The sequence below is a fragment of the Neoarius graeffei genome, chromosome 4 (assembly GCF_027579695.1).
Source record: "Neoarius graeffei isolate fNeoGra1 chromosome 4, fNeoGra1.pri, whole genome shotgun sequence".
Classification (NCBI taxonomy): domain Eukaryota; kingdom Metazoa; phylum Chordata; class Actinopteri; order Siluriformes; family Ariidae; genus Neoarius; species Neoarius graeffei.
Window position 1 is genome coordinate 102,632,485 of NC_083572.1, and position 25,442 is coordinate 102,657,926.

General features: G+C 44.8%; 1 protein-coding gene across 4 annotated transcripts in view; it reads right to left on the reverse strand.

Annotated features, from left to right (window-relative positions):
* The window catches only part of LOC132884526 (semaphorin-5B-like), a 235,556-nt gene that overhangs the window by 103,550 nt on the left and 106,564 nt on the right, over window positions 1-25,442 (reverse strand). For 2 of the 4 annotated variants that reach the window (XM_060918380.1, XM_060918383.1), the window contains exons 3-6: window positions 22,464-22,532; window positions 21,712-21,909; window positions 21,502-21,601; window positions 21,357-21,402 (exon numbers count right to left, since the gene is read on the reverse strand). In XM_060918380.1, the coding sequence (XP_060774363.1) occupies window positions 21,357-21,402; window positions 21,502-21,601; window positions 21,712-21,886 (321 nt within the window). In that variant the 5' untranslated portion in view covers window positions 21,887-21,909; window positions 22,464-22,532. The remainder of the gene's footprint in view (window positions 1-21,356; window positions 21,403-21,501; window positions 21,602-21,711; window positions 21,910-22,463; window positions 22,533-25,442) is intronic. The other 2 variants (XM_060918381.1, XM_060918382.1) reach the window with 1 other exon arrangement.

Genomic DNA, 25,442 nt, shown 5'->3' on the forward strand with positions numbered 1-25,442 from the left:
TGCCATTCCACTCCCTCCTCCCTAAACTGTATTACTGTAATATACTGGCAGCAGGGTTGTAAATAACTGTAAAATATATTACAGCAAAGTGCTCTAAAATGTTACATAGTATAAAATAAGACATAATCCAGTAAATTTGCTCATTGGTCTCATGCCTTAATCTTTGTTAAGTGCTACATACAGCACCTTCACTGTCATTTCTGTCAGGATCCATTAAGCGTAGGAAATCTTCGACAGTTTAAAAGGCTGAAGATATAAAAGGCTGAGTGTTTGGAGGTGTTTGAAAAGGAGAAAGAAAGAAGAAGTTACATCACGATGGACCAAGCACATTCTAGGTAATGGACCACATTACACTTCAATCCAGTGTCAAGTCAACTGGACCGAAAATGCATCAACATCTCTTATGTAAATGTGTTCATTTTTCAGCATTTCAAAGGATTTAAAGGTTTTATTTGTCACATACAAAGTGATACAGGGTACATGTCGTGAAATTTATCTCAAAAGGTACACTCTCAATGCATAAACAGATTGAACATACAGTATTTCACCTACAAAACACACAAACACGCAAAAACAAATAAGGACCAACAAAATAAAGTTGTGATAATGTAATTATTCACCTCTATTGCTGTGAAACCCCGACATTTGCTGGTTTTTTGTTTGTTTTTGGAATAAGACATGATTAAAGCTAGACGGCCTTTTGATTTCATAAAATCGGTGAAATTTATTTCCCTCTGAAATTTGATCATTGTGATATATGTTTATTTCTGTAATATCTCACAAAATATCAGGCCATTCTGTGGCTGGGAAGTTATTTAATTTGAGGGGATTCCCGAGCAAATAATGTGCATGAAATCACTCGCTTCGCACAGTCAAGCAGACACAGGAAGTCCGTGTGTGCATGCGCAGGTTTACCTTTGACCGTGCACTGACAGTTCCATTATTCTGTCACTAAACGAACAGCTGATCATACCGAAGTGCTCGCTGACCACCGATATTTATTAGTTTGGTTCTGCATTTCCTTTCCTTCGTATATAACATTATGTCTTTTCATGTAGTGGTTAGCACAGTCGCCTAACAGCAAGAAGGTTCCAGGTTCGAACCCAGCGGCCGGAGAGGGCCTTTCTGTGTGGAGTTTGCATGTTCTCCCCGTGTCTGCGTGGGTTTCCTCCGGGTGCTCCGGTTTCCCCCACAGTCCAAAGACATGCAGTTAGGTTAACATGGGGCGCCCTTGGGCTGAGGTGCCCTTGAGCAAGGTACCTGACCCCTGACTGCTCCCCGGGCGCTCTGGTGTGGCTGCCCACTGCTCTGGGTGTGCGTGCGTGTGTGTTCACTGCTTCAGACGGGTTAAATGCAGAGGATGAATTTCACTGTGCTTGAAGTGTGCATGTAACAAATAAAGGTTTCTTCTTCTTCTTCTTCTTCTTCTTCTCGCTTTCAGTTACTGTAGTCGGTCTTTCACATTTCATTTGCACACTCACATCCTCCATTTTTCTCTCCTGTTTCAAATTTGTATCCTACAATGCCTTTGCAAACAGGGAAAGCCCACCATGTGATGCATGATGCAGTATCTTGAATTGGGTCATGGTGAAGCAGGAAAAAATAGCAGAGAATTTAGGGCCATGTGGCCCTAAATTTATTAATTGTTCTATTTTTTAAAAAAACTAATAAAATTGGAAGTCTGTGATTCGAATTCAGTAGCTTTCGGTCCAATAAACAAAAATAATTGGGTGTTGGGGAAAATTCTTTTTATGACCTACACTTGAAAAATCTGTAAGGCAGTTTACCTTTAAAGCATCATTTTTTTTAAGTTTCCTAATAAAGAATTACATCATTAGTGCGTTTTATCAGTAGCTGAGATTATGGCATGGAGTTGTTGTTGTTTTTCTATTCTGCCCCCTAGTGGAATAACAGAGCTTATAATTTTTCTAATCTTTCAGTTCAATTTCAGTCCACAAGCCCATTTTAATTCAGGGGCATCACGGTGGTGTAGTCGTTAGCACTGAAGGTTCTGGGTTCAAGTCCAGGGGCCTTTTTGTGTGGAGTTTGCATGTTCTTTATTTTATTTATTTATTTAACTTTGCCTATTAAAATATAAGCTGGTGCCCACAACAGCTTCACTGATTACTGTGGGCCCGAAAAAAAAAATACAAATAAAATACAAAAGTATATTAAACATTCCACACAATTAATTGCAGCAGCTGACTGCAGCTGCCAAACTACGGCTGGTATTGCACTTTAAGCAAATAGTTTTCCAAGTACGAAGATTGTCCACATCATAGTTAATCAGTAGGGCAGAGTTGTAATATTCATACAGCAAGCTCTTAAACTGATTTAAGGTTAAATTAGGCTGTTTCAGATTAACAGGAAGGACATTCCATGTTCCGATTGTTCTTATGAAGAAGGATCGTTGAAAAGTCAGAGTTCGGCATTTATGAGATCAATAGTTTCTTAATACAGAGTTCCTTGATCTTGTTACTCTAGTAGATACATTAACTGTGGGTAGAACTTCATCAGACAACTTGACAAGTCCGTTAGTGGCCTTGAAGAAGAAGACCAGGTCCAAAAACTTGTGCCAATAAGTAATAGGTAAGAGTTCAGTAGCAATCAGCCTGTCCTTATAGCTTTCAGAGCAGATGAAAAGAAGATTTAGGATGAATTTTGTTCCGCATCTCTGAATGCGTTCAATTCTCTGTATCAGGTCGATTGACTGAGGACATCACACCTGTGTTGTGTATCCAATAGCAGGTCGTACTATAGTTAAGTAGATGGTCCGGCGTATACGATAGCTCTGTAATTGACTTGCGCAGCGTCGTGCAAAGCCAAGTAGTTTATTGGCTTTAGCACAATGGTCTAACACATGTTTGGTCCATGTCAATTTGCAGCTAATCCAGACACCAATATATTTTTCAGCTGATGTATCTTCTAAGGTCTTACCGTCCATTTGATAAGATGTTTCTACAGGATTGATTTTTCTCGTTATCCGTTGACTTTTCCACTTGTCTGGGTTAAAGAGAAGGCCAGAAGTTGTAGACCAGATTTCGCAGCTATTTAGACCTTTTTGAAGGGCAGCATTGTCTGAGATGGAGTCTATACATCTGAAGATCATGGTATCATCAGCAAATGCAGCACACTTGGAATTGCTTATGATATCAGGCAAGTCATTTACGTACAGCAAAAACAGGATAGGTCCAAGAATCAAGCCCTGAGGAACTCCAGATGTAACAGTTTTCTCAGAAGATGTTACCCCAAGGACAGTTACCCTTTGTCTTTGGTTGGTGAGATACGACTCCAGCCATTTAAGGAGGTTTCCCAATATGTTAAAACTGTGTATCTTCCTAATCAGAGCAGCATGGTTCATTTTATCAAAAGCTTTGGTCATGTCCAAATGAACAGCATCAATCTGCTTCCCAGCATTCAGGAAAACTCCAATGTGCTTGAGCACTTCGATGAGTTGTGTAGGACAAGACTTCCCTGGTAGGAAGCCATGTTGTTAGGACTTGGACTGTTTTGGCCTCTAGAGGCCGCTGTTATTTCCTTTTTGTGTCTTGTTTATTTTGGCCTCTAGAGGCTGCCACTGTTCCTGTGTTTTGTGTTTTTGTTAATTGCCTGTTAGTCCTAATTATCTTCACCTGTGTCCTTAATTAGTTTGTGTATTTATACCCCTGAGTTCAGTCCTCTTGTCACGGAGTCTTTGTGCTGTTATGTTTATCTCCAGTTTCCTTTGTACTGTGTTTTGTGGATCTTCTGAGCTTTTGCATTTTTGCCTTTTTCTTTTTGAATTATACTCTTTGTTTTTGTTTTTTTGTTTTGCCCTGGATTGTATATAGTGTACATAGTATAAATAAACCTTTTGTTACTTTTTCTACTTCCGCCTCACGCCTCTGCATTTGAGTCATCCCCCTGGTGGCCTAGTGGGGGTTTGCTGGATTATCACACCAACGAACCAGGTTCGAATCCCAGCAAAACCCTAACAGAAAGACTCCGTCATGACCGACTCAGCAGAGGCTGCTTCAGGGAATTATGACAGCTTTGACACGCTTCGGAGCGACCATGGATGCTCATGGACGTACGCTCACCAGCCAACGTGAGGCCCTTGCTCGCCACGAGGAACTGCTTCAGCAAATTGGGAAAACCCTGGCACGCCTGCATCTCCTGATCCAGCGCCCACTCCTGCTCCAGTGCCTCCTGCCATGCTGCCTTCTTCACCTCGCGAACCCAGCCTTCCTGCACCACAGAGGTATGACGGCAAGCACAGTGAGTGCCGAGAGTTCCTTACCCAGTGTCAACTCACCTTTGAGCTTCAGCCTACCACCTACACTACGGATCGCCGCAAGATTGCCTTTGTGATCACCTTATTAGCTGGTAAGGCGCGAGCCTGGGCTACTGCTATCTGGCAAAGACAGGGACCTGAGTGCTTTGATTTCCAGCTGTTTTCTGAAGAGATGCTTCGGGTCTTCAATCAGGCAGACATCAGTACCGACGCAGCCCGAAAGCTCATGTCCATCCGGCAAGGAGGAAGCGTCGCAGATTACGCCATCTCGTTCCGAACACTCGCAGCAGTAAGTGGATGGAACGAGACTGCCCTGGTGTCAGCCTTCCACCATGGTCTGTCTGACCCCATCAAGGACGGTCTGGCCTCTATTGGATGCCCAAGTGACCTCGAAACCCTCATCTCACATGCTATTCGTCTGGACAACAGGATGAGAGAACGCCACCAAGCCTTGAGCCCCCCCAGCCTCCCTACCTCTACCTGGAGACCGTCTACCTCCTTCAGTGACTGTCCAGAACCCATGCAAGTGGGTCGTACTCGCCTCTCCACATCTGAGAGGGAGCGCAGAAGGAGGGACAAGTGCTGCATCTACTGTGGCAAGCCTGGTCACTTCCGAGCATCATGTCCTGAACTCTTGGGAAAAGGACCGCCCTGTCCAGCCGAGGGAGGGTTGTGACGGGGCCTACCCTCTCTCCCGGACTCCCTGGCCAAGGAATCTACATCCCGGTCTCCATCTCCTGGGGTGAGTCTGTCCACTCTTGTCAAGCTTTGATAGACTCAGGGGCGGCTGGGAACTTTATGGATATTCACTTCGCCCAAAGCATCAATATACCTACTGCACCTCTTGAAGTCCCTCTGTCTGTGTCTGCCCTCGATGGCCAAGCGTTAGGTGATGGAAGAGTCACCCAAGTTACTTCTCCAGTCTTCCTCCAGTCTCAAGGTCACAAGGAAGAAATATCCCTGCACCTGATTCCTTCACCTGAGTTCCCAGTTATTCTAGGCCTTCCTTGGCTTACTCGCCACAACCCTCGCATAGACTGGGTAACAAGCCAGGTTGTGGAATGGGGCCCTGCATGCCATGCCTCTTGTCTGCTCTCTAGCTCTCCTGTGTCTCCTGCCGAGCCCCCTGATCTCACCGAGTTATCTCAAGTTCCCACAGAGTACTGGGATCTCAAGGAGGTATTCAGCAAGAGCAGGGCCGCCGTTCTTCCGCCGCACCGGGCCTACGACTGTGCCATCGATTTGCTCCCTGGGACTACCCCTCCTCGTGGCAGACTGTTTTCCCTCTCTCAGCCAGAACGCAAGGCTATGGAGGAATACCTCAAAGACGCCCTGGTCTCTGGGTTCATTCGACCCTCCACCTCACCTGCTGGTGCCGGCTTCTTCTTTGTCGGCAAGAAGGATGGGGGGCTTCGACCATGTATTGACTACAGGGGCCTGAACAAGATCACTGTGCGCAACCGATATCCCCTTCCGCTGATGTCCACTGCTTTCGACCTGCTCCAAGGCGCCACCGTCTTCACCAAGTTGGACCTACGGAACGCATACCACCTCATCCGTATCCGACAGGGAGATGAGTGGAAGACTGCCTTTAACACCCCGTCTGGGCACTACGAATACCAGGTGATGCCCTTCGGACTCACCAACGCACCAGCTGTTTTTCAGGCCCTAATCAACGACGTCTTAAGGGACATGATTAACCTGTACGTCTTTGTCTACCTCGATGACATCCTTATCTTTTCCAAGACCGTGCAGGAGCACCGCCACCATGTCCGCCAGGTTCTCCAGAGGCTGCTACAGAACAATCTGTTCGCCAAGGCCCAGAAATGCGAATTTCATGTTCCCGAGGTCTCCTTTCTGGGATTTATTGTACGGACAGGCCAACTCCAAATGGACCCTGCCAAGACCCTGGCCGTCCGGGACTGGCCTACTCCCAAGTCTGTTAAGGAGGTTCAGCGGTTCTTAGGATTCGCTAACTTCTACCGCAAGTTCATCAGGAACTTCAGTTCTGTGGCAGCACCCATGTCAGACCTCACCAAAGGGACAGGTGGATCTTATGGCTGGTCTCCTCAGGCAGAAAAGGCGTTCAAAGACCTCAAGGCCCGCTTCTGCACGGCACCCATTCTGGTCCTCCCGGACACCTCCCAACCATTCATCGTGGAGGTGGACGCCTCGGACAGTGGTGTCGGCGCGGTACTCTCTCAACGTTCGGAAGGAAAGCTGCACCCCTGCGCTTACTTCTCCCACCGCCTGAGTCCTGCGGAGTCCCGGTACGATGTGGGGGATCGAGAACTGTTAGCGGTCAAACTGGCCCTTGAGGAGTGGAGGCACTGGCTGGAGGGAGCGCAACATCCATTCCTGGTTTGGACTGACCACAAGAACCTGGAGTACCTCCAGCAAGCCAAGAGACTGAACCCTCGACAGGCTAGGTGGGCCCTGTTTTTCAGTCGGTTTGACTTCACCCTCTCGTACCGTCCCGGCTCCAAGAACACCAAACCTGACGCACTGTCCAGGCTGTTCTCTGCCACTAACAGGGAGAATGAAGTCGGGTCTATTATCCCGGTGTCCCGGATTGTGGCCCCTGTCCGCTGGGGTATTGAGGAGGCTGTTCGACGAGCCCAACGCCAGGACCCCGGCCCTGGGACGGGGCCACCGGGCCTCTTGTACGTCCCACATCAAGCCCGGGCCAAGGTTCTCCAGTGGGGTCACTCTTCCCCTCTCACCGCCCACCCGGGAGCTCGGAGGACCCTGGACTTCCTGAAAAGACGCTTCTGGTGGCCTAACATGGAGCAGGAAGTAAGGTCATTTGTCCTGTCCTGTGAGGTTTGCACCAGAACCAAGAACCCACGACAGCGTCCCCAGGGTCTCCTGCATCCTCTGACCATTCCCCGGTGTCCCTGGTCCCACGTGGCTGTCGACTTCATCACGGGTCTCCCTGAGTCACAAGGTAACATGGTCATTTTGGTCATTGTTGACAGATTCTCCAAGGCCTGCCGCTTCATACCTCTGTGCAAACTCCCCTCTGCTCTTGAAACAGCGAAACTTGTATTTAATCATGTCTTCCGAGTCTTTGGTCTTCCACAGGACATCATCTCAGACCGAGGGCCCCAGTTCTCCTCCCGAGTGTGGCACGGGTTCTGCAAGGTCATCGGAGCCACTGCCAGCCTCTCCTCTGGGTTTCACCCACAGTCCAATGGTCAGACGGAAAGGCTCAACCAGGACCTGGAAACCACCCTGCGAGGCCTGGCTATGGATAACCCGACATCGTGGAGCACCTGGCTGCCATGGGCAGAGTACGCCCACAACACCCTGCAGTCATCGGCCACCAAGCTGTCGCCATTCCAGTGCCAATTCGGGTTCCAGCCACCTCTGTTCCCGGACCAGGAGGAGGACGCGGGGGTGCCCTCGGTCAACCAATATGTGAGACGGTGTCGCAAGACCTGGAGCAAGGTCAGGAAGACCCTCATACAGACCTCCAGAACCAACCAGACTCAGGCCAACCGCCACAGAAGACCTGCACACACTTTCCGCCCTGGGCAGCGGGTTTGGCTGTCCACTAAGGACCTTCCGCTGCGGGTGGAGAACCGCAAGCTTGCTCCTCGCTACATTGGCCCCTTCAAGGTGGTGCGCAGGGTGAACCCTGTCTCCTACCGGCTCCAGTTGCCCCGGACTCTGAGGATCAACCCCACTTTCCATGTTTCCCTGTTGCGGCCTGTACTGACGTCTACGTATGCCCCTGCCCCTAGGAACCCCCCACCCCCCCGCATCTTCCAGGGGCAGACTGTGTTCACTGTGCATCGCCTGCTTGACTCCCGCCGGGTCCGCGGCGGGTTGCAATATCTGGTGGACTGGGAGGGCTATGGTCCTGAGGAGCGCTGCTGGGTTCCTGCTCGGGATGTCCTAGATAAAGAACTGTGTCGGGACTTCCATTCGGCCCATCCGGATCGCCCTGGGAACGTCAGGAGACGCTCCTAGAGGGGGGGGTCCTGTTAGGACTTGGACTGTTTTGGCCTCTAGAGGCCGCTGTTATTTCCTTTTTGTGTCTTGTTTATTTTGGCCTCTAGAGGCCGCCACTGTTCCTGTGTTTTGTGTTTTTGTTAATTGCCTGTTAGTCCTAATTATCTTCACCTGTGTCCTTAATTAGTTTGTGTATTTATACCCCTGAGTTCAGTCCTCTTGTCACGGAGTCTTTGTGCTGTTATGTTTATCTCCAGTTTCCTTTGTACTGTGTTTTGTGGATCTTCTGAGCTTTTGCATTTTTGCCTTTTTCTTTTTGAATTATACTCTTTGTTTTTGTTTTTTTGTTTTGCCCTGGATTGTATATAGTGTACATAGTATAAATAAACCTTTTGTTACTTTTTCTACTTCCGCCTCACGCCTCTGCATTTGAGTTATCCCCCTGGTGGCCTAGTGGGGGTTTGCTGGATTATCACACCAACAAACCAGGTTCGAATCCCAGCAAAACCCTAACACATGTTGTACATCATTGATTAACTCCAGTAAGTGATCACATATATTGATGACAATACATCACTCCAGAATCTTGGAAACTATCGGTAAGAGGGAAATCGGTCAATAGTTTTCAACCTGGGTTTTGTCACTCTTTTATGAATAGGTACAATGTTAGCCAGCTTCCAGTCATCAGGGAGGGTGCCAGAGCTAAGCGACAGGTTAAATAGTTGGGTGAGTGACGGAGTGATCTCTTCAGCTACCCCTTTTAGAAGGCGAGAGGTAATTCTGTCAGGGCCACCGGCTTTGTTAACATCCAGTGACTTAAGAACATCAGATACTTCACTCACAGACAGACATACGTCTGTCAGATCTAAATCTTGAGATGAAGCTTGGGTGGAAGAAAGATTTTCCAGCGTTCGATGACTAAAAACGGAAGCAAAATGTTCATTGAACAGTTCCACTACTTCAGGTGGTGTAGAGGCAGTTTGAACACTGGAAGAATCTCTAGCTGTATCTTGGTTGCATCCCCTAATGACACGCTTCGGTATACTATCCGCTTTACTGTTGATCTTGAAGAAAGACCAAAACCTTTTTGGATTAGCCTTGAGGTCTGTGACCAGAGAGTTGAAGTACGCTTCTCGGCTCTCCCTTACCATTTTCTTGACTACTGTGCATAGTTTCTTGAACTTTTCCATGAGGACTTCGGTTGGAGAAAATTTCATCTTATGATGAATTGTTTCCTTTTTCTTGATGGCGTGAAGAATATCACTAGTTATCCATGGTGATGAATGTCTACCTTTAAGCCTTTTAGTTGGAATATAGTCTGTCACAGCGGAAAGAAAAGCATCCTTCCACTGTCTCCAGTATGAGTTGATGTCTGTGTTTGGACATTCAACACTAATAAAGTCAATAGCTAGCAAGGAGCGGCGAAGGCTATCGAAGTCACCTCGGCGATAGTCATAAACGGTTCTGTGAATTCTTGCCGCAGCTTGTTTTGAGGCTTTAAAGGCGTCACGCAGTGGCGATAAAAGTCGCATTATTCTGCACCAGAATGCTTTCGAGATTCGAAATAAATTGACCGTCGATTTTTCAAAAGCTTCCCACGGTTGTAATCGGTCCTTATTTGATCATGCCCATCACTTGAAATTTTCCGCGTTCGCAGCGCCCCCTCTCGGTCAATGGAACAGCTGCGTGACGTCATACCAGTAACCACTCGGTGCAGTTGCAATGACGGACACACCAGAAAATAGGAGCGATGCTGAGGAAATTAGCTTTGATTTTACCGATACAGAAGAAGAAAATGGCCCACAAGTAGAGATTTTGACAGCTGAATGTCCTGGTGGTATCCAGCCTTACAGATTTGAACCTGAGCGCTCATCTTCAGAAGAAAATGAGGACAGTTCTGACGACGACAGAAACGAAGACGAGAATGAAGAAGACCGGCGACTTGAAGACTTGTTTTGCTTGGTTTCTCTGACTAAATCACTACTTGTGTGTATTTTTAAAGACTATTTTCACTTGAATTAGAATGCTGTGTGATTAATCTATGATTATGTGTAATACTGATAGCTGTAGGGGGTGAAAGTATAGCTAGAAAGATTGAATTCTAGCAACTTGACAGCTTGCGATCTCGCGAAATGCAGTGGGCCTTCTGATACAGTAGACCCCTTGATATTCCAGTTTTCATCATTTTCCTTTTATTGCGGTTGATTTTAACTTGATATTCAGTATGTTATAGGCTGGGAGTATTGAGCTTTGTATTGTATTGTTTAGTAAACGTACAATCGTCAGTAATAAGTGATAATTATTAGTTAAAGGCAGCTCTGTGGCATAAATCTTTCAATTAATCTTCTGTCATCCATTTGCTAAAATTATGTGCCACGTGTTATCAAGACAACACTTCATGTGACAAAGAAAGATATGACAAATACATAAATGTATGAAAATCATTTTGTACAATTAATGATTGATACATAGAAACACTTAAAACATGTGTGGCAGCGGGGGCGTGGTCAAGCGCCGGTCTGTGACAGGAGGGCGGAGCCAGGGAAGGTGAGTGGCAGAATCATTACACCTGACGGTAATTAACCTGTGTTTTGTGTGTTTTCCCAGTCACCGCGCCCTATTTAAGGAGGCAGAGCAGAGAAGAGCTCATCCCAGGACAAGAACACAGTGTGTGTTTCACTATCAGATTAAAACTGGCGGTTATACTGAAAAGTCTGGCAATAAAAAGCCTATTTGCATCTGAAGCGTTGTCCTGCCGTCCTCTGTGCTCCACCCACACTTCAGAGAGCTCTACAGTGGTGCCAAAACCCGGGACAAGGTGGAGCACCAACCTCGCAGCTCCATGGAATCCTCCCCGTTTGTTCGCGGACCTGGTCCACGCCCTCGCCACGGCTCAGCAAAGCCAGCACCAGGCGCTCGTCACGATGGCCGATGGAGCAGCGCGCGGCGCGCCTCCTCCCCCTCCTGACGGGAGAGGCGCAGCTGGCCGCGCTATAACTCCCCGCCGGCTGGCCTACGCGGACCTTCGCCGGGCCATCCTCCAGTGTGCGGAAGCGCTGGCGCTGTTCTGGCGTGCGCCCCGCGCGCTGGAGGACGGCCCGGCGACCTGCTCGAACAATGTGAGAAACGCCTCGGGGTCGTCCTGCGGGCCCATCTTGGTCACGGTGAGGGGAGACGGGCCCGTGGCCGGGGCGCTGGTGGACCCCGCCGACGCGAGGAGATGCCGGAACGCCTCGCGATCCTCCTGCTGGGCCAGCACCAGGGCTTCGAAGCGCCGCTCTTGCTCCTTTCGGAGCGTGACGAGCACCTGGTGCTGGCTTTGCTGAGCCGTGGCGAGGGCGTGGACCAGGTCCGCGAACGAACGGGGAGGATTCCATGGGGCTGCGAGGTTGGTGCTCCACCTTGTCCCGGGTTTTGGCACCACTGTAGAGCTCTCTGAAGTGTGGGTGGAGCACAGAGGATGGCAGGACAACGCTTCAGATGCAAATAGGCTTTTTATTGCCAGACTTTTCAGTATAACCGCCAGTTTTAATCTGATAGTGAAACACACACGCACTGTGTTCTTGTCCAGGGATGAGCTCTTCTCTGCTCTGCCTCCTTAAATAGGGCGCGGTTACTGGGAAAACACAAAACACAGGTTAATTACCGTCAGGTGTAATGATTCTGCCACTCACCTTCCCTGGCTCCGCCCTCCTGTCACAGACCGGCGCTTGACCACGCCCCCGCTGCCACAATGTGTTTTTAAAAAAATAATTTTTTTCTATCAATACCTAGCCATGACCTTGAAATCAGATCCATTGATAACAGTCACAAATAGCGTTCAGTGTTCGTTGTTACAGCCAAACACAATACACCGATTAGGCATTTTGTATCACAGAATATTGATACATCATTTCATAGTGTTTTGAGTGTTCAAAACTATCCACAAACTGAATAAATCCACAAAATCCGCAATGTAAACAACTCTGGTAAACGCACGCTATAGAGAAAACATGGGGACAGGCCAGCATCACCCAAGGGAGGTTACTGGTATGACGTCACACATAAGTTGACCTAGTTAACGGCTGGCTGCCTAAATTTGGCTGTGCGCGTCAACTTTAAATGCTTGTAGCGGGCGCATCGTGTCACTGAGATCGCGGGAAACCGAGGGGCTTGAATAACCCACCAAACCCGACATTTTGACACATGATATAGCCTGATTGCTGAAATTACCGCACGACGCCTTTAAGATCAAAAGCGATGATCGCGTGATCTGTTATAAGTTCACTTTGTGATGGTTGAAGAGTTGTAATATTTTCCCCTTGGTTTGGTGCCTCCCCGTGTCTGTGTGGGTTTCCTCCAGGTGCTCTGGTTTCCCCCACAGTCCAAAGACATGCAGTTAGGTTAATTGGCTACTCTAAATTGCCCATAGTTGAGTGTGTGTGTGTGTGTGTGTGTGTGTGTGTGTGTGTGTGTGTGTGTGTGTGTGTGAATGGTTGTTTCCCAAGCCCAGAAATGGGAGGGTTGTGGCAGGAAGGGCATCCAGTGTAAAACTATGCTCCAATTAATATGACATGGATCAGTAGAGTAAGCTGGCAATACCTGGCAATCGTGTTGGATGAGGAGGAAGAAGCAGAAGACCATTTTAATCCAGAACAGGGATATTATTTGGTTAAGGCACGATGTCAGCAAAATAAAACCACTATAAAGTCACATTTCCCTGTGGTTTGACAAAATGTATCATAGCATCACTGAAGTGATAACAATCGATGTCGAAAATGTTTTTGCACCAAATCCCTGTAGTATACGGTAAATGCACGAGGAGTAAACAAGGTGTTCTATTCCTTTGTTGGTAAAGGGATGTGTGTTGTAAATCTTGTTTGCTTGTAATCACACACACACACACACACACACACACACTGCAGATATGGTGGATAGAGATTAGTGCCGTGTGATTAATCTTATTTTATTGTTATCATTAAACGCAGAGCCGTGAAGCTGGGGTAACAAAACAACGTAAAGTGGTTCAAATTGCTTTACTCACACACAGCAGAAAACTCCAGAACACAGTTGGATCCATAAGTATTCGGACAGTGACACAGTTGTTTAAATGTTGCCTCTGTCCACAACCATAATGGATTTCAAACAAAGCCATCAGTATGTGATTGACGTGTGGACTTTCAGCTTTAATTTAAGGGGATTAACAAAAATGTTATATCGACTGTTTAGGAATTACAGTCATTTTTTATACAGGCTATTTACACAGTCCCTTCATTTTCACAGGCTCAAAAGTAATTTGACAAACTGACAATTATGAATATAAAGATTATTTTTTAAGACTTAGATGTAAATGCTTTGTAATCAATGGTGGCCTGAAGTCTGGAACCCATGTACATCACCAAATACTGAACTGTTTTTGACCGTATTGTGCAGCTCTAATTGAGATTCGAATGTAAAAAGCTTTTAAGGCATTTTTAGACCACATGTTTTGATCTGTGAGAAAAGAGAGTTACAATAGCAGGGAAATAAAAGGGTTGGTTAAAAACATGGCTGTGTTTGTAAATGTGAAGCAGAAAGGTGATGTATGTGGATTTTCGTGAGCTGAAAGAGACTTGAAGAATGAATCTTCATTATTCTGCTACAGCCTGATGGGGCTCGTTCATCACAAAGACATCCTGCAGGAGGGCAAACTAAGGTTCCTGGGGTCAGAGGTCAGCACTCTGCGAAATGTTTATGCATACTTCCACTCTGCTAGACTCATCCTGCACACTGATCATTCTTACTACACCACTGAAAATGACATCACTGATCTTCATTTTAGCAATTACCGGCCCATAATCATGTTATGTTTCAGAGTTTAATTCCTTTCCCATTACAATCAAACCACACAACCAGATACAAAGTAGAGCTCATTTCCTAATTTTGTGTAGTTTGGTTATCGAACCAAAAGTGTTACATTTGCACCAACAGGAGCTCCGCTTAAGGGAATGTCAACAAGCACATGCAAGAGTGTGTGTGTGTGTGTGTGTGTGTGTGTGTAAGAGTTGGGGGTGAAAGGTTAAATGTCAGGCTTATGAACACAGTTTCATGAGATCACAGGATTTTCACAAACAGTTCAGAAATTCAGAGTTGAAAGTAAATGTGGATGGAGAGAGAGAGAGAGAGAGAGAGAGAGAGAGAGAAGCATTCTTTGTTATTTCTGTCATCATCGGTGGTTGTCCATCGCTAGCGATTATGACTGCTTCATTAGGATGCGCAGAAACGCAGATGGACTGTGAGGCCCGCACCAGAGCAACAGACCTGTCTGCAGTGGCAGCACTAATACCTGGCCTTGCAAGCTCTTGTATACTATTCTCCTCTCCTAGCGAAGCGTCTTGCACAGTAAGGTAAGACAAATGATGTCATGCCCCCATCGTGTTGTCTCTCTGGACCTCCAGACCTGATGCCAAATGAAGCACAAAAGTGCCACAGACCTGATGGGTATGGAAGTTGCCCCGCAGTGACAACTGACTTGCCGAGTGATGCCATCCATTGGCCATTTGAGTGGCTCTTCCGCATGCCATCTGGTGGTGTGCCATTGACCCTGTTGGGTTCATCTGCCACATTGCACCAAAAAGCGTCCTGCTGCCAGTGCCTTATTGGTGATGTACTATTTAACCCATACTGTAGCTGGAACCCAGGCAGGTGCTACCACTCCAGGTCAAAGCAGACCAAGGAGCAATGGTGATTAAGGGGTAACTCCACTTTCTCCAATACTCAAGTCCTCCCAGACCTGAGACTCACCACCGATTGCACTTTAGTCATACCCAGGACTAAATGACTAATGTGTCAGCATAGTTGGCCAATACACAATGTTTATTGTGCTATTTCTGTAGCTGTTTATAGTCATGCCACTAAAGCTTATTAAATTGAACTGAACTGAAAGAGACAGAGACGGGAACTAAGGCATCATTTACATTATATTACATTGTGATGACAGATCAAATATTGTCACATACATGTACACAGCTTTGTTTTTTTCACAGCCAATATGTGCCACGTTTCTAAACCTGAACTTAGGCATATAACTATTCACCCAGTTCACAATTTGATTTGATTCACAATATTGGGTTCACGATTGTCATTGGACACGCAGGTAGATTAGAGGCGGATGTATTTGCAGGAAGAGAGTCTTTATTAGAAAAGAAGCAATAAACAGACATATTGTTCAAAACAGCAGGCTGAAGCAATAACGATGAACAGATAAAGGGTCAGGTGAGGCACAGACAGACTAAACTGGGCTAGACAATATCAGCAACAAAAACAAAGAACAAGAGTCAGGAAACTAGGAAGACAATACAATTACAAGGCTCGGTAATGGTGATCAACAACACAATACTTCACAAAGTCTAGTCCTGTGTCTGAAATCACTCACTCATTCACTCACTATCTAGGGAATTCTATATAGAGGACTATATAGTGAGCTCATTGGTAAAATGAAAAAACCCTTTTGGACACTACTTCGCCGGGTCGTTATTTACGTTGTTACTGTCGCACAATTGAATCGTGCCAGATCAGTTGGCTGGTGGGTTTTCAAACTAATAAATACATGCACGTAATTTTGTGATAAATACATATTATACTGAGCGTATTTCCCACATTAATAAATACAAAGTACTTTATGTCTGCTGCATCTTTCAGTTCTTTTAAATCAAGGCTGAATACTTTCTTTCTTCTTTGCCACTGCCTTTTATTAAATCAAATTTGAGGCTTTTGATTAATTCCTTGCTCTGCACTGTAACTTTTATTCTGTTGTCAGCCATTTTTCTTTCAGTGTGACCGCAATGCATGATGGTATATATTGCTTGGCCAGTAACCATCGGTTGGACACTACTTTTCACGGTGCATTGTGGGATACTTTGAGTGCACTATATAGGGTGTAATAATTCTCGCTATACATTCGGACAGCACTACAAAATGGCGAACTCACTATATAGTCCACTATATAGTGAGTAGTGACTGATTTCAGACACAGCATAGGTGTGTGCAGTGTCCTTTTATGTGTGCGCTGATTGCACCTTAATCTGGGGCAGGTGCTAGTCATTAGAAGTGCGTGCTATTCCAGGCGTGCGTGAGTCAAATTCCAATATGCACGGATGTGACAATGATTCGATTTTCCCATGATATTTTTGAAGAAAAAATTATTCCCAAAAAAGGCAACAATGATTTTCCTATTCTTTATCAACTTAAATATTCATCTCATTATCTCTAGCCGTTTTATCCTTCTACAGGGTCGCAGGCAAGCTGGAGCCTATCCCAGCTGACTACAGGCGAAAGGCGGGGTACACCCTGGACAAGTCGCCAGGTCATCACAGGGCTGACACATAGACACAGACAACCATTCACACCTATGGTCAATTTAGAGTCACCAGTTAACCTAACCTGCATGTCTTTGGGGGAAACCAGAGCACCTGGAGAACATGCAAACTCCACACAGAAAGGCCCTCGCTGGCCCCGGGGCTCGAACCCAGGACCTTCTTGCTGTGAGGCGACAGTGCTAACCACTACACCACCGTGCCGCCCACTTAAATATTCCTTCTGTTAAATAAAAATACCCTTTGGTTTCATTTTCTTAATAACCACTAATAATTATTTACCCACATTTGTAAAGCTTGGAGTAAAATATAATAACCTCTTAAGTAAAATATTCCTTTTATTAAAAATTAAAAAGTTAATAACAAATATTCCTTTTCTTAATAAACTTTTATGAACATTTGTACTCCCTCCATTTGTTTCTCTTTTCTTTATCTTTCAGCAGTCTGTAAAAAGAACTATGATTTCTTGTTAAATCTATTTGTACACAATCACACAACAGCTCGTTCTCATTTTAGATCTTGTTACGGCTGTGGTGTGTTTGTTTCTGCTTGTCTTTCCCGAGGTACGACCCTCCCTCCCTGCCAGTAAGATGATTGGTTGAGGATAATTCTCATCAAGGCCTGGTGGATAAAAGATGAGCAGGAGCACACAGACTGTGCCAGTGGGTCAATCGGCAGCGTTTAGTCCACTCGCGAGCCATTACTATTAGAGCTGGGGCTTCAGTTCAGCCAAAACTTAGCCAGACACACCAAAAAAGCAACAGGGCAAAGGGTTTTGCGAGGGATTAGCGGCAGGCTGCCAGGTCACTCCATTGTGTGTAGCTGTCGATGTTGATTTTAAAAGTAACTAAGTAGATTACACAGGCAAATGAATACTTAAGTCTGAGTGAAAAATACTGGGGCGAGTGTGTAGAACCGACTATAACCAGTCAGTTACTCTAATAATAACTAAAAGTCTCTGTGTGGCTAATAGATGATGCAAAGGAGGTGAAGAGTTGATCTGTCAACACTTATTCTGGAAAACAATGAATGATAGGGCTATCAACACATGGAAACGGGGAAAGAATTCTGGCATCCCCCTTTCCAGACATCTCAAGCACGATAAAAAAAAAATTACATACTGTAGGCTACATACTGTTCAGTAGGCTGGCCACATTACACTGTGTGAGATAAAACAGACTACCATAGTCATGCACTTAATATTTGATCCAGTACAAACAGCAGATGTGTGTCAAAACATTCTTACATCAAAAAATGAACATCATATCTTGGGAAAAATAAAAATATACTGTATTAATGAACATTGTCCATGCAGGATTCAGGAAGCCAGCTTACCCCTTTCCAGACATCCCAATCACGATAATGTCCACAGGTGTGTTACACTAATTAACGCCCCATCAGAAACAATAGTGGAACCATTAACGGAACCCAACAAATTAACATATTTTATAATAGAGGAATTTGGAGAAGTTCACAAAAAAAAAAAAAAACTTTATTCATATGGAATTATTACATTAATACATGTGCGTGGAAGAAGAGTCTGGAGACAGAAATCTTAGTTTCTTGGTCGTTAACATGTGCTACTTGCTCTTGATAGCACTGGCTTGACTGCTAGCGTTGGCCTTTGAGTAGGCCTAGGGCAGGGGTGTCAAACCTGATCCATAAAGGGCCTTGTGGCTGCAGGTTTTCATTCCAGCCATGCAGCAGCATACCTGACTTGGCTCATTCAATCAACTGAACTGTCTTCACACAGTCAAATACTTGCAGCCACACCCACCCTTGATTAAAGGGTGGGTGTGTCAGTTGATTGAATAAGCCAAATCAGGGTGCTGCTGCATGGCTGGAATGAAAACCTGCAGCCACACGGCCCTTTATGGATCAGGTTTGACACCCCTGGCCTAGGGTGATACATTTTTGGTCCCTCCCACTATAAATCAAAATCTGATTGGTTAATTCATCTGTGACTTCCTACATAAACATATACTGCCATGGCCTTCTATCCCAGCAATGAAGTCCTAACCAATGAGCGAGCCAGCTCTAAACTCTTCTCAGCTTAGAGACAATAAACAAAGAAATCTCATTGGATAACTCGATTTTAATGTTTTTACGACAGTAACCCTTTCATTTCTGAAGCAAATTTGATAGAAAATGAGGCCAAATTAGAATCAGAGGAGAATAATTATGATGAAATTTTGAAAGCAATTAAAGAATGAAAGAAATTAAATATAACATTTGAAATGTTGATATATTTGGGCTTCTCTGAAGGCCCTCACGGTTCCCTTCTGGTTTAGTCTGTGTATGTTGTGCAACATTTAAGTGTGGTGTACCGGAGTAAGTAGTTACCTGTAACTCTTCATAATAGGGAGGGTGTTTTGCCCATGATGGGGTATTGCATGCTTTAGCAGTGAATTTCTTGTTGAGATGCTTGCTTAGTTCATTTTTCTGATGATCTGATGTAAAACCTATATTCTGAGAATAAACAGAATTCTGTTCTGTTTATTCTCAGAATATAGGTTGCTGCCTCAATTCCCTGGACTTGAGGCAGCAACCTCCAGGAAATAAGTCCAATTCCCTGGACTTATTCTTTGGGGTCATAACAGATCTGTTTTTGCTACATTAGAGCTGTGCTACTTCCGCCTACAGTGAAGTCACGTGCATTCCTGCTATTGTACGCAGTCTGTCTAAACAATGCAGTTACAGCTAGGAAAAACTACAAGCTTACGCAGCTTGATAATAATTACGATTCTTTTTTTTTAATTCATTTACTCAAATCATCATAAATTTATTTTGTGATACATCATTATATGCCTCCCTGAAATATATCTGTAATATGATCATTTGATTTGCATCTAAATGTTCACATCTGACTGTTATGCAATGACAAGTTAGGTCAAAATTCCTTGTTTAGTGCTGAAGGAACATCTGAATCACAGGTGTAAACATGTTCAGATCTTCAGGTTAGGACAAAAGTCTTGGAAATAAACATCATACAGTGGAGAGTTGGTAAATTTTTAATCAACAAGAAAAGATAAACCAGCAACAGAGTAGCTTTAGAGAGTGCAGGAGAGCCTAAAAAGCTTGTTCAACCTCTACATCACCTGTCATGTCAAAATAAGTCAATACAGAGACTATTGTCCAAAACTGCCTTTCAGCCATGTATACTCTGATAATGTAAAACATCTCCATGTTGGTTTGTGTACAACGCACAGAGCTGAACTTATACAGGCAAGAGGCAGTGAGTCGGAAACTGCTGTCAAAACCCCCAATTCGGATGCATATTCCAAATGCGCTGTATACATGTCCAAAGAATGCTCCTAAAACCTGAATAATATCGTCATATCCCATGTCTTAACTGGAAAATGCTAAATTCGGAATATGTTGTTGACATGACCTGAATCAAATTTTCAATATGGTCATATTCAGAATAATAGTGGAATTAAGTGTAGAATCTGTATTAGGGCACTGGGCATGTGCCGTCCTTGACCACCATGCAATGGAGTAGTAAGGCGTCTCCTTCTGTCTACTAGCCTGGGGTGGTGCCTTGAGCAAGCACTAGCAACCCCTTGCTCCCCCTGGTCAGGGTTACAACCAAAGACGGGACTCGGCAGACTGTGCCGAGGAGACCACCACCTGGTGGTTCAATGGGCAGGAAGGCGGACCCAGCAAAGAGTTTGTGGAGCGCGATCAGGGTACATTGCAACACTGTTGGCCATCCACTGCATCCCAACCTAGCTCCAGCCATCTTGATTCTGTCTTGCCCCTGGACCCAGTTAGGTCAGGGCAACAGAGTGAGGTTGACGTCTGCGCAACTCTCCCTCACTCTAATCCAAGTCATGCGCAAGTCATGACTTCAAATTCAAAACAAGGGCCAGCTCATGGAACGTAGTGGTTATACCTTCTTCTTGAGTAGTCATAGCAGCACTGAATGGCAACAGGTAGGTGATGGATTTGCTGTGAAGTCCCACCTTGCCCAGAAACTTACCAAACTCCCGGAGGGCATCAACAATCGCTTGATGACACTTCAGCTTCCACTTGGAGGCAAGAAGAACGCAACGTTGATAAGTGCTTATGCTTCCACAATAGGTGAAATGCATCATCAAGGCCCAGAAGAAACTAGCTGCGCAGAAGGCTTGAACTATCGCCACCCCCACTACAGCACCTACCCAAGTGTGCCCAACATGTGGGCGTACCTTCAAAGCCCAGATTGGGCTCATCAGTCACCTCCGGACCCACAACCACCACCCACCAAATTGAAGTCATGGTAATCTTCGACCCCGAAGGACGAACATCAATAGTGGACTATTTGTGTGCATGTAAACATATTGAATGTGTGATGTTCTCCATGTGCTTTAGTTTTGGTTACAGTCCTGTCTCCACCTCTGTCTCATTGTTGGTCTGTTACTGATTGTGTTCACCTGTTCTGTGTTTCACTTTGATTACTTTGTCTATTTATACACTCCAAAGTCCTGCTGCGTGTTTACAGAGCCATGTTTTCTATCCCTGCTTCTTCCAGTTTTCTGACTAATGCCTGATAGGGATGATAGTTTGTTCGTGGTGCCGATCTGTCTTTTGTCCTTATGACTACAATTCTTGAATTGTCCTTAAGAAAGCCCATGCTGAGCAAGCACGCTTACATCCTGCCTTCAACAACTGCATGTTACATTTAGACCGCACTCATCACAGAAAAGAAGACATTTTATGGCAGATGAAACAGCCACATTTCGTGTGTGTGTGTGTGTGTGTGTGAGAGAGAGAGAGAGAGAGAGAGAGGTGGTGAGGTGGAGAGGCTTTACCTGAAGTAGAGAAACATTCGCCAGACTCAGTCTGAACAGGTAGTTCCTACAGAGAATAGAAACAATGTGAATGCTTTCTACGACTGATTGAGGTGTGTGTGTGTGTGTGTGTGTGTGTGTGTGTGTGTGTGTGTGTGTGTGTTACCTCGCTCCAATGATCAGCTGGTTCCTGCTGAGATCTAAAACAAGCTGGGAGTAATCACTCACTCCAGGCATAGAGAAGGACGAGAGCCACACACTGAGAGCTGTGGAGAGACAGAGAGAGAGAGACAGTTCCTGTGTCATCATTGTGGGTCAGTTATACATAACTGAGAGAGAGAGACTAACAGAAAAACAGAAGGAAAAAATGGCTGACCTTCATAGGCTGTAACAGGATGCAGTTTCATGCTGCACTTTTGAGCATGAGAAGTGATGAGGTCGGGGTCAGAGGTCAGAGAATGCTGGGATGTAAGGAGTGGATATAAGGAGAGGGAGAGAAGGATGATAATGGGTCCAGGAGAATAAATGGACGTCGCAGACATGGTTACCATGACAACCACAAACTGGGAGTCACCTGGAGAGAAAAAGACAGATAATTAGGGAGTGATATATACTCTATATCTTTATTTGTACTAATGAAAGACAGAGATACAGAGAGAGAGAGAGAGAGAGAGAGAGAGAGAGAGAGAGAATCAATAACCATCTGTAGCAGCAAACTGTGCACTCAGAGAAGTTAGCCAAAGGCTGTAACTGATATCCACTGGTGTTTATAAAAATGCACACACACACACACACACACACACCAGTCATATAAATACCCATACAGATTCAGTAATTTGAATACACTACTCCTCGAACACTTACTCTTAAAATCCTCTCATAAACACTCACATGACCACATGATCAATTCATTAAAAAATGTGCACAAATGTGCTCTCTCTCTCTCTCACACACACACAAAATTTCTATTGCTCTTTTCTCTGCTCCACTCAATCCTCCCCTGAGCATGTCTAATCCAGCTCAGAATCCAAAGGACCCCTCTAACGCCGCTAACACCACGCAAACACCCCCCAAACACCCCGCTAACAACCCCCCAAACACCCCGCTAACACTGCAGCACTCACATACCTCCATTCACACAGCGCCTTTCAGCCTGAGCCAGGCCAGTGGAGATGGACGGATGTCAGACGAAAGTGGCTAAGAGAGAATGAAAAGCACAGACAGCATTGATAGACGTCCAGGAAAAAGTCCCCACGTGAGACATTGAGGTTTTGTCTGCATCGATTCGATACGGGTGAACAGATAACCGCATGAGGGACAAAGAAGCGAATTAATGAGGCCACGGATGGACGGTTGAAAGGACAGACAGATAGATAAGAGGACCGAATGATAGATATATCAGTCAGACAGGCAGGTTGATAGATATACAGACATCTTACAACAGGGCACAGGGGGTTTTAATTCCACTTATACCACAGCGGTTTACTGATGGTTACAATGGTTTGTCTATTAATTAGCAACACATGGCTCTTGTCAATGGTTTATAGTTAAGTTATAGCATTATAGCAAGGACAAACAGCATTCCTTCACCTTTTTTCATCGGAAACTATAATACACATTATGCATTCAATGGCTCAATGGCTAAGTAACAACATGGCCTTTATATCATTCTTCTTTTTTTTTTTTTTACAAGCATTAGCAGTGGCACAAAAGCCCTGAAAGCAAAATAATCGTTGTTCCATTGGGCAACTATTAAAAAAGAGACCAATAGACAGCTGAAGACTTGAAAAATAAATTATGTTACAAGAACTGGTCCATCTTTCCCGGGGTAGACTCCAGCAGAAGAGGAGTCTGCGTGTCTAATAATGATTGATTCTCCATAACTGTGGGGGTCATGAGGTTGTCTGTACTCTGTCTCTGGCAATTATGGTATGTGTATGTGTTCAACAGCAGTGATGTAAGTCCATGGGGCAGAGTGTATTTCTCATTTCTCATGTCTTATGATTATGTAATCTTCTTGGAACAAACCCAAACATTTAATCAGAGCAAGAAATGAGGAAATGAAGCATACAAGAAAACACAAACTTTCATGGAATTAATGTTGGGGGAATGATAATGTGGAGAGGTCTCATAGATGGTGTGCTCATAGCGTTGTAAACATAAATGTATCACTGTCTATTGTTAAAAGTACTATACAAATAAAATTGATTAGAATTAAACATCAATCTCACTGTAGATCAGTAAGAGGAATTGTTGTAGGTGGAATTTACAATGGAAAAGCTTTTTACAGTATTCCTAATATGGAAATTCTAAATAAATATAGCGTCAAGCAGCCATGAAGGGCCCGAGCACATCCGGTATACCAAATCTGGCATGAATCCAACAAACTGCCTAGGACGAGAATGTCAAAATGTAACATGTCAAAACGCACAAAAGCAAACATAACTCACTTCCTGTTAAGTATGGCTAATACAATGTACATTACAATTTTGTTCCTCTTGGGGCACCCTACACACCTACCAAATTTGACATGGATAAGTGAAACTATATACCGGGCAAAAGTCTCAATGACGTGGGGGCACTATGGAGTCCCCCAGACACACCTGTGGCCAAGCCTCTATCTCTGGGTATTGGTGGCCAGGACTGATGTGTGTACCAAATTTCATGAGTTTTTGCCCATGGGAACCACCTCAAAAATGGCCAAGTCTTGATGAAGAAGAAGAAGAATCCTTAGGAAAACAAGGGCAGCATGGTGGTGTCGTGGCTTTTTTTTAATTTGATTTGTTTATTCAGTAAATAATAATCATACAAACACTATACATGTAAATATGACCATTAAAAACCAGGATAACACATGAAAGCAAAATTGCTTATTTCCAATGTGGTCCTATAAGCACTGTCGCCTGTTAGCGACAATGTGGTCCTGTTAGCACTGTCGCCTCATGGCAAGAAGGTCCTGGGTTCGAGCTCAGTGGCTGATGAGGACCTTTCTGTGTGGACTTTGCATGTTCTCCCTGTGTCTGCATGGGTTTCCTCCAGGTGACACAGTCTCCCCCACAGTCCAAAGACATGCAGGTTAGGCTAACTGGTGGCTCTAAATTAACCATACACTACCGTTCAAAAGTTTGGGGTCACCCAGACAATTCTGTGTTTTCCATGAAAAGTCACACTTTTATTTACCACCATAAGTTGTAAAATGAATAGAAAATATAGTCAAGACATTTTTCTGGCCATTTTGAGCATTTAATCGACCCCACAAATGTGATGCTCCAGAAACTCAATCTGCTCAAAGGAAGGTCAGTTTTATAGCTTCTCTAAAGAGCTAAACTGTTTTCAGCTGTGCTAACATGATTGTACAAGGGTTTTCTAATCATCCATTAGCCTTCTGAGGCAATGAGCAAACACATTGTACCATTAGAACACTGGAGTGATAGTTGCTGGAAATGGGCCTCTATACACCTATGTAGATATTGCACCAAAAACCAGACATTTAGTAGAATTTAGCTAGAATAGTCATTTACCACATTAGCAATGTATAGAGTGTATTTCTGATTAGTTTAAAGTGCTCTTCATTGAAAAGAACAGTGCTTTTCTTTCAAAAATAAGGAAATTTCAAAGTGACCCCAAACTTTGAACGGTAGTGTAGGTGTGAATGTGAGTGTGAATGATTGTTTGTCTCTATGTGTCAGCCCTGTGATGACCTGGCAACTTGTCCAGGGTGTACCCTGCCTCTCGCCCATAGTCGGCTGGGATAGGCACTAGTTTGCCTGTGACCCTGTACAGGATAAGCGGCTACAGATAATGGATGAAACGTCTCAAAACTCCAACAGCAATCCTTGACTTGCAAGTGACGTCAAAGCTAAATAGAAACCTGGATGTTGGCCATGTTGGTGGATATACAAATGCGGGATCAAGCAACATTCCACACAAAACGTAGTCACGCGTGCGCAACTCTTTGTTTTTCCACTGCTTTAAGCATTCTTTTAGCGATGCCATATCTTTGTGCTGTATATGGTTGTGGTCACAACAGTACTTGTGACCATGGCACATTCCGATTTTTTAGAATTCCATCCGTGATTCAGAAAGAGGGCGAGGAAACTCTGAGGC